The 9,275-nt window shown below is 39.4% G+C and overlaps 2 protein-coding genes across 3 annotated transcripts; one reads left to right on the top strand and one right to left on the bottom strand.

The window, feature by feature from the left end:
* Positions 1 to 128: 128 nt before the first annotated feature.
* Positions 129 to 2,674, bottom strand: zgc:103625 (methyltransferase-like 26 B). 2 transcript variants are annotated; one of them, XM_067476390.1, is made up of 7 exons: positions 1,544 to 2,674; positions 1,262 to 1,464; positions 892 to 1,054; positions 686 to 745; positions 498 to 565; positions 318 to 396; positions 129 to 241 (listed from the first exon to the last, which is right to left on the bottom strand). In XM_067476390.1, the coding sequence occupies exons 2-7, from the start codon at positions 1,459 to 1,461 to the stop codon at positions 194 to 196; spliced, it is 618 nt and encodes a 205-aa protein (XP_067332491.1). In that variant the 5' UTR covers positions 1,462 to 1,464; positions 1,544 to 2,674; the 3' UTR covers positions 129 to 193. The 2 variants fall into 2 exon arrangements, with proteins under 2 accessions (XP_067332491.1, XP_067332490.1); XM_067476389.1 differs by having other exon boundaries at positions 144 to 396.
* A 53-nt stretch (positions 2,675 to 2,727) lies between these two features.
* On the top strand, positions 2,728 to 5,864 carry mrpl12 (mitochondrial ribosomal protein L12). Its single transcript, XM_067476393.1, has 5 exons — positions 2,728 to 2,919; positions 4,357 to 4,555; positions 4,653 to 4,727; positions 4,964 to 5,098; positions 5,274 to 5,864. Exons 1-5 carry the CDS (start codon positions 2,861 to 2,863, stop codon positions 5,388 to 5,390), a joined length of 585 nt encoding a protein of 194 aa, XP_067332494.1. The 5' UTR covers positions 2,728 to 2,860; the 3' UTR covers positions 5,391 to 5,864.
* Positions 5,865 to 9,275: the final 3,411 nt, after the last annotated feature.

Below are 9,275 nucleotides of genomic sequence, written 5' to 3'. Positions count from 1 at the left end.
TCTTCAACTGATTTTGTTTTGCTTGTTTTTATTTTTTTGTTTTGTTTTGTTTTTTTACATCTGTCCATTAGTTTGAAAAAGACAGAAGTCTAGACTGTGATAAACTTTATTCATGTAAATAAAGGGTTCCTCAATAATGAGCATTACAATTATATACATGTTTCATTATCTCCTTCCTGTAGTTTGACTTTTTTTAAAGTTTTCTGAAAATGAGGCATTTGTAGTATTCCTCCATCTCAATCTGGAAAGAAATCAGAATAGGTGTAAATGATAAATGGCATTTCCCAATCCCCCCAGAATGACCAAATGTGACTTACAATCCTCTCCATTCTCATTCCATTGCCATAGGCCAGCTGTCTAAGCACATCAATGTCTGGAAGACCCCACTCTGGATTCCTGTGTTGCAGCGTTAGAAAGTTTACCTGGATCATACCAGAATAACTACACCAGACATTGTCATGTAGGAGAGTCTTATTTAAAAATAACTGTCCACTTACATTTTCCGAAGCTCTGCATCCAGCTGTTCATTAGAACTAGGTGTAATCGTGCCATTGATGGCATACATCTAAAATGCGTCGGAGACAGAGATTTACTGTTTTAAAATGATGTTTTGACTTTATTTAGCTGTTACACTTACATGAAGCTATTTTTAAATGTGTAAAAACTTTGAACTACTGACACATACCCCATATGTTATTAAAAGGCCATTTTGTCTGAGGATCTGACCTGCTCCACTGAAAATACCCTTAGAAAAAAATATGTAGTGATACAAAAGAGATATTCGCACAGTTTAACAGATTCTGTATTTGATGGCATTGCAGGAAGTAAATAAACTAAGCATTAGAGCAGTATTACAGCTGAATAGCTTAATTTGTCTTCGACGAGGCCTACCTGTGCTGTTTTGAAAGAGCTGTATTGCAGTAGGTTAATGGCAACAATAACATCACAGGAAGAGCGAGGGAGTCCTGCCCATTTTTCCCATGGTTCACTGGCATCCAGGTGGACAGGTTGCAACACTGTCTTTGCATAAGTTGCAGCAATGTATGCTTTGATACTGTAAACAAGTCACGCAAATGCAATTGTTTTAATTTAAAATTTTTGGGATTCTCACAAATCACTTCCTAAGAACCGTACTGTGAGTAACTCATCTGACAGTATAACTACTTTAGCCATTCATTTGAATAAATGAGAGATTGCTGACTTTCTCTAATGAACATAAAAGAGAAGAACTACAGGGACCCTTTGTCTGTAAAACACAAACCTGTCCCGAGACTCTTCTTTGATGTCTGATGGTTGCCAGGTGATAAAGGGCATCTTCTGGGCAAAGCGTATGACATGTTGCCCGGTTCCTGACCCCAGCTCCAAAGCGAACAGCTGCTTGTGTGACTGGTCCTGCAATACATCTTCAAGGACTGAGCACAAACTCTCCCAGTTCCTTTCAGCCTGGGGAGACAGTAGCATGATCTGAAGGAGAGAACAGAAAAACATGTCACTCTTTCATCTTGTGCTGGCAGAATATGCATTGATTTTCTCTCTTAATTACCTTCAGTGCAGGTTGACAGAGACTATGGGGAAATGCCCTGTTGGAGAAGGCTGGATGTGTTACTGACTGTAACAGCAGATGGGTGCAGAGATTACCTGGTTAAGAGGATTCCCTCCAACTTTATCAGTGTTGCAGACTGGAGGAGTTGGAGGGACAGGTTGAACTCATTAGGGAAGAAAACAGAAAGGCAGAAGAAAACGTAAATAAAAATTTAAATAAATGTCAGTTAAGTAGTTGCTATTTAATATAATATCATTAATAACAAGATTGTGGTGTAAATCATAATGTGTAGGATTACAGTGGATGTGATTGTATAATTTCAAATAAGTGTGAGTCCCATATGACTGAGCAGTGACACAATAATGCAAGAATGGTGGGTGTGGACTAAACCAACACGGCAAAGGAAATTCAGTTCTTTTAAAGAATTGAACTAAAAACAAAATAAAGGTAACACATTATTTCTAACTAATACTAAATCCTAAACATTCAAAATGCATCAAGCTGGTGTAGTAGCCAGCAGAAAAATGCCTGATAAGCTTTAGGTATAACATACCCACAAAGTTTGTATAACAATTTATTTAGTCCAACCCTACAGGGTTACTCAACAGGTGTTATACTAAACAAGCCTAGCTACATATATACACATTTAATTTCATTTAATTTTTGTATTTCAACACCACAAAGGGAACAGGAGTAAAAAACACTAAATCTGTTAGACACTTGAATTTCCTTTTCTATTCCCCATTTTCTCTTGTCTTGTTTATTATTTAAACTGATGTCGAGCGGGATGTGGGAATTTGTTCAACTCCAGAGCAGTAACTGTTTTTTTTTCTGTAACGTCTTGGCAGCAGCTATAACCAACTATGTTTAATAGGATTCACATTATTCAACAACCTTCCAAATTTACCAAATCGCTTATCCAACGTGACACCTAGTCCATCACCATGACACCGATACTGATAAAAGATAAGAGCCAAACATAATGTACCTCTACCTCCACATACTGTGTATCTGCCCGCTCTTTAATAGTACTCGTTTCGGAGGGTACTGAACAATTCTTCCCCATATCGATAATTATTATATTGAACAAGACGGAACTGAAGACACTTCTTTGAAGGGTGCCTTTATTATTTTGTGTGTCCCTCATGGGCCCCCGTAGAGTTTTTATACTTCACGCAATGCATTGTGGATAGGTCAGAAGCCGAGAAGACGCCATGTGCTTCCTCTAAGGCAGAGGTGCTGGAAGGAGACCTGGTTGTTACAAACTGAATCTGTTTTTACGGGGATACCGGGACGTAGGCTGCACCGAACGTCAGCATGTACTGCACCAGACGCTGCCTTCGGACCGCGTTGCGGGTCGTAGCGGCCACACGCCGGTACGTAACGTTCGCCCGAGTGGGCGACGGTCACGTTAGCTAACAGCGTAGCAGCGTTAACGGTGCATCAATTACAGACTGTGCGTCTTCAAGGACAGAGAGCCGGTGACTGTTAGCGGTGCTTTTGGTTTTAAAACACGCTGTTGTCTCTGTAGCTCGGGTAAAAACGGGAGTTTTTATTTTATCAGCTATTAAAAAGACGCTTACGGTTTCATGGCTGTATGTTTTTAAATGATGAGCTAACACTAGCTTGGTCACTTTATGTGGCACTTCATGTAGTTAGACTGTTGCCTTCACAGGCTCCTCTGACGTTAAAAACACTTTGCCCTTGTTTTACGTTTGATTGTTACAACTTTATGCACAACTGTTGCTTTTTCATTAAGCATTCATTCTTTGAACAGCCAAGGTCACGCTGATGAAACGGCGTAAATCAGGTAGCTTTAACGTCAGCTGCAAGCCACAGCTCCTGTTTTGACAGTTTAGCAGTTTAGGCTGAGCAAAGTTGTGGTCTGTAATATGACCTGAAACGGGTAGGAAACCCATGCATCCCGTGGGCCGCATCCCTGCTTGTTTTCCAACCTTACCCAAACTTCTGCTTATTACCTGTATCCATTGTGTTGAAGTGTGTATGGGAGAGATAGTTTGGATACTAGTAGTACTGTGTCCTTCGAGAACCATGAGTTCCCCTCCCCTGGACTAAGGGTTAAATGTATGTGTGGCAGTTGGATGATAGAATTCCATCTTTCTGTCCATCACAGGTACAGGGCTGAGTACCACTCAAAATGCATTATAGGCGATATAAAATCACAAAGTGTATCTAAAACCATCTCTTAAATAAACTTTGTCATGTGTGACTTGAAAACACTCGCACATATTTGTCGTGCTGATGCCAGTCACGAACTGTAGGTCTAAACCCAAAGCCAGCTACTCTGTCTTAAGCTTAATTTACCACATACTTCCAGAACCACTTCAGTGCAACTTGATATCAACTCCATAAGTGAGTGGACCTTTACTGGAGGAATAGACTTCCAAATGATATACCCTCATTTCGTCTTTAGATGTTGGCGTCTCATGATGGCGTGCTGACTGTTCAACGCTACCCAGTTAAACAGTCTTAAAGCACCTGTCATTCAACAATAAACCCTCTTTAAATGCTACCTAGATCTTTTGGTAATGCCAATGTCTTGATTGAAAACAGGACCCAACCATGTCTGCTCAGGATTTTTATACACCCCACAGAACATAATTAGATGTCAATTGCTCCACTGTTCCAGGCAGTGCACCTGTGTGGAGATCTCTGCATTCATTTTGTTTTACTCATTTATTCAAGTTTATTCTTTAATTTGTTACCCGTCTATCTCTGATTGTATGATGGTTTTCATTCTGACCTGAGGATCTCTAAATATCTCACTGATTTACCTAATTTTAATATTCCAGGCAACAGCTTCAGCGGCCAACACCAGCCTTTTGTGCATTGAGACTTCTGAAGACAAGTCCACCCACCCACTCAGATGTTATTGCCACTCCTCCATTAGATGGGGAGCCGAAACAATATTCCCCCAAAATCCAACAGCTCGTCAGTGATATAGCCAGTCTCACTCTGTTAGAGGTCTCAGACCTCAATGAGCTCCTTAAGGTTTGTGGAAATCTTTGGAAGTAATACTATTTACCATTTCAGGTAGACTGCTGTGATCCAACTGTGTTATGCTGATTTTTTTTTTTCTTGGTTTTAGAAAACTCTGAACATTCAAGATGTTGGAATGATGCCAATGGGGACAATGGCAGCTTCAGCTGTACCTGTGGCTCAGGTGAAATTTATGTTACAGATAAATGTTTTAATTAAATGAAGACAATATCCACATTAATGGTAAAGATGATCCAAAACAAACTTCAACTTAAGAATATGGAATAACAATTCTTTGACTCAGATATCATCATCATTTTTATGCCAGAATATCAAGGCTTGCTTAATGGTTAGAAGCTAATAGTTGTTGACTGACTGCAGGAATAAAATTGTATTTTTTTTTCCTCTGTGTGTAACTAGGCCACAGAAGAGGATGCACCAGTCAAGAAAGAGAAGACTCACTTCACAGTCAAATTGACAGAAGTTAAGGCTGCTGAAAAAGTGAAACTTATAAAAGAAGTGAAGAACTGCATCCAAGGCTTGAATCTGGTGCAGGTAGGTTACATGTTCAATCCTGATGAGTCATTTAAAGGTCCCTGCACAGGTTTTGACCACTGGTTATACTAAAGACAATGTTTTAATGAGCTTTATTCGGTGAGATTTCATTTTCACTGTCCTCTAGCAGTTAGTGATGCGTGTCTTTTTTTTTTTTTCTTCCCACTTAAACCAGGCTAAAAAACTAGTGGAGGCTCTTCCTCAGGAAATCCGGGCTAATGTATCCAAAGAAGAGGCAGAGAAACTGAAAGCAGCCCTAGAGGCAGCAGGTGGCACTGTGGTATTGGAGTAACATCTCTGTGCCCACCTGTTCACCAATTTGCTGCTCATGCACTTCGTTTTTCATACAATCTTTTTTTTTTTTAATGAAAAAGAAGAGAAGATCCTGGGAGAAGAGGAAATGCCTTCCAACATTAATATTGTCCTTAACAGTGTCAAGTGGGGCGGTACAGCTCAGACAGAACTTTCCAGGCTCAAAGCCTTCACAAATGGCCGCCCGGTTGTTTGCTTGTCCATCTGTCAACTCAACTGTCTGTGGGATACTTGCGTAGCAAACAAACAAGCTACAGAAATGTCGGCTTAGGTGCCAAGTGTTTGGTCATTTTGTGTATGTTTGTTTTACAGAAGGAATGATCATAGTGTAGGGGACATTATTATCATTCCTTAATGTGGAAAAGCACCAGATACTGTACCATTTCAGGTGATTGTAAGGCTGTGTCCTTATAGTGGTCATTGAATTGCTGTCATTAAAGTTGAAATATCCATATTATTCACTCATGTATTTAAACTTATCTCCGGGTGAATTTGTATATAATTGTAGTGGGTGTGGAATTGGGTATATGGATCAGTCGTAGAGCATTGGGTTGGGATGCAGAAGGCAGCGGGTTTTTTGGCCCCCTATTTAAAATGAACGAGGAAACCAAAACAGTAAGTTACATTTGAACTTCATATACACCCATTGAGAATAGATTCAGAATAAAGCCGAGGCTCATTTTACATAGAAATAAAACACAATCTGACACCCACAGAAATGACACCTATAATTAGTAACTGATAAGCTCATTTGTGGTGCCAGATGAAGATGCAAGACATTGTTTACAAAGGAGCCCGGTTAATTAAATGGCAAGTATAATTTAGTTGTTAGTGAATATAAACTTCAACGTGTTCTTGAAACAAGGCAATAAAAATGCAGAATTGTGTAAGGATTCAGTTAAATCTACTGTCAGGGGACCAAACGATTTTTTTTTTCTAATCAAATAACAGCAGGTGACTTGCATTTAGTAAAGCTGTTCTATAAGGTTCTTAAAAAGTGTAGGAGGGCAAATGGATAGGATTTAGGAGAAATGCAGTGCAGCTCTCAGGTTGAATTGAAATCACATCGGCCAACTCCCTCAAGAGAATGCGACAGATAAAACCAGAAGATTTCATTTCAGACAGATAGTTAATTACTTTTCTTTTCAGATGGTTCGAAAAATGAACAGAACTGCTTTTTGAAGTGTGCTGCTAAAAGGATATGCAAATAATTTGCCCAGAAGATACACGACTAAAAGACGGCATATATTGACACTCAGAAACGACAAAAAACATAACCCAAAAAATAAATAGCAAAATAAATGTTGGTATTGGAATATAAATAGTATATACTGTAAAACTGGCAACCTAAAAATGAAAAGTGAAAAACGAAATCTTCACTTGAAATATTAATAAAAATGGAAATTCAAAGGCTTAAATTCAATCATCAAAAATGGCAATAACTGCAAATGTAATAACATCAATTCTGTAATACATTAATTGCTAAAAAAAAAGGTTAAATTAAGAAACGCAGTGCAAAAAATTCCTCTTAAGAGAATTGCTTTTCTTTCCTTTATTTGCATAGTTTTTATCTGCGTGAGACATTTGGGCTAATGTGAAAAGTGCCTTCTGAACATTATAAAAGCCAAGGGGCATGTAGACATCAGTCATCGGGTAAAGCCGAGAAGATGAAAAAGGCTTTTTCACTCCCAAATGTGGAAGGGAAAGTATTTTGTTTCCCCACCGTTTTCTTAGCTGACATTTTGTTTTTATAAAGGGAGAGAGTTGTTTCTACTGGCACTTATGGTACCTTTGGTTTTACAAGGTTTTGCCCCCATTTAAAATAATGCAAAAGTTAATAACCAAAACAGATGTTCAGGCTTATCAGTAGCGGCAGACTGAGAGTAGCATGCAGTATGATGTTGACCTTTTGACCCTTTGTGTGGTCCTCAGACTGTTCAAAAATACTGGATGCTTTTCTTCTTGACAAATTGTTGTGGCATATCACAAAACTGTGGCAGCAGTCAAGCCGACTTAGTATTTATATATTTTTCATGTACACTTTCCTCCCACAAACCCGATGCCTCCCTGTCTTGAGAAAGAAACATGGAGTACGTACCAAGGTTCTGTACTTGCTTTTGGTTAAACTCAGCCATATGGACGTCCAAATGTCCAGTTGTTGATGAGCAACAGAAATGCAGACTAAATTACTAAATTGCTTGCGTTGAGGTTGTCTATGGTGCATTTATAATGAACAGTGGCCACCCACCACCAACAGTGCTGGGGGAAAAAGTTGAAAAAAGCAACCTCAATTAAAACTGTCCCAGCAACCCCTAAGAATCTAATGCTTTGCTTTTCCCATTGGACTTTGTGTCACAAACAACATGCAGGAAAATTACATGGATTATTGGTATGGTGGTGTATCAATTTTACCTTTAATTACAAAAGTAGCAATTTTCCCTTTAAGACATTAGGAAAATGGTCCACTTAGGCCTCGTTAACATGTCTGGGATGTTTTTCAATGCCTCCGAATAGCATTCTGGAAAATGTTAACAAAATTATATTTTACTAAGGTTTATTATCCTCCCTTTTGTTTATGATAATGTCCTTGGGAATAGCTTGCAGTTTTGTGGTATTGATTAGCCAATTTTCTAAACTTTTATTAGCTGTCTAATCAATTGGAAATGAAATGGCTTATCAATAGGCTTGTAGTGATGACAGAAACATCTTTAGCATCAGTCTATTAGTTACTTTTTGTATTTTCTACCACTTTTACCCAGCTATTTAAATGATTTTTTTTTTTTTGATTAGGCAAATGGAGTGTTTGTGAATATGTTTCTACATTTCTACCCATTTAAGACAACAACAGTGTTTTTGTTGACTGACTTCTGTCACTTCACACATGTACAGCTAGTTTCTGCTTCTACTAAGTGTGACTGACCCTTTTTTCTGCCACCACAGGGTCATTTGCCACAGACACAGCGGGAGGTCAGGTGAGAGTGAGGATAATTAAATTCAATTCAATTCAACTTTATTTATATTGCGCCAATTTACAACAAAGTCATCTCAAGGCACTTTACATAATAAAGTCCAGACTACACAAGTATGTAGAAGCAACCCAACAAATCCCCCGTGAGCAAGCCCTACAGTGGAGAGGAAAAACTCCCATTAACGGAAGAAACCTCGAGCAGAACCAGGCTCAGGGTGGGCGGCCATCTGCCTTGACCGGGTTGGGGTGAGTGGAAAGGGAAGGGAGAAAAGTCCTAATTGGGATGAGGAAGAATTTTTTTTTTGGCTCTCTGCAGTTTCCTGCTGACATGACATTTAGCATTCATGTCAAAGAGCTCAATCTTTGTTTCTTGAGACCAGAGAATTTTGTTTCTCATTCTCTGAGAGTCCTTCCGGCCTTTTACTTAGGAGTGGTTTCCGTCTGGCCACTCTACCATAGGCCTGATTGGTGGAGTGCTGCAGAGATGGTTGTTGTTCTGCAAGGTTCTCCTCTCTTCCCAGAGAAACGCTGGAGCTCTTTCAGAGTGAGCATTGGGTTCTTGGTCATCTCCCTGACTAAGGCCCTTCTTTCTCGATCGCTCAGTCCACCCATTCTAGGAATGGGTGGGCTGGTCATTGAGTCCTCGTGGTTCCAAACTTCTTCCATTTATGAGTGATGGGGGCCACTGTGCTCACTGGGACCTTTAATGCTGCAGAAATTTTTCTGTACCCTTCCCCTCTATACAATCCTGTCTCAGAGGCCTACAGACAATTCCTTGGACTTCATGGCTTGGTTTGTGCTCTGACATGTTAATTGTGGGAGCTTATATAGACAGGTGTATAATTTGAATTTCACACAGGTGGGCTCCAATCAAGTTGTAGAAACATCTCAATTATG

Source organism: Channa argus, chromosome 15, assembly GCF_033026475.1.
Source record: "Channa argus isolate prfri chromosome 15, Channa argus male v1.0, whole genome shotgun sequence".
Taxonomy (NCBI): Eukaryota; Metazoa; Chordata; class Actinopteri; order Anabantiformes; family Channidae; genus Channa; species Channa argus.
The sequence above is the reverse complement of the archived record's forward strand: the minus strand, read 5'-3'. Positions and strand labels throughout refer to the sequence as shown.

Excerpts from the sequence above, each read along its gene's own strand:
- mrpl12 (XM_067476393.1), top strand. The coding sequence starts at position 2,861 with ATGTACTGCACCAGACGCTGCCTTCGGACCGCGTTGCGGGTCGTAGCG. Across the intron at positions 4,556-4,652 it reads ACCTCAATGAGCTCCTTAAG|AAAACTCTGAACATTCAAGA; the intron begins GTTTGTGGAAAT and ends TCTTGGTTTTAG. Across the intron at positions 5,099-5,273 it reads AAGGCTTGAATCTGGTGCAG|GCTAAAAAACTAGTGGAGGC; the intron begins GTAGGTTACATG and ends CACTTAAACCAG.
- zgc:103625 (XM_067476389.1), bottom strand. The coding sequence starts at position 1,461 with ATGCTACTGTCTCCCCAGGCTGAAAGGAACTGGGAGAGTTTGTGCTCA. Across the intron at positions 1,055-1,261 it reads AAAGAAGAGTCTCGGGACAG|TATCAAAGCATACATTGCTG; the intron begins GTTTGTGTTTTA and ends ACTTGTTTACAG. Across the intron at positions 746-891 it reads GCTCTTTCAAAACAGCACAG|GGTATTTTCAGTGGAGCAGG; the intron begins GTAGGCCTCGTC and ends TTTTTTTCTAAG.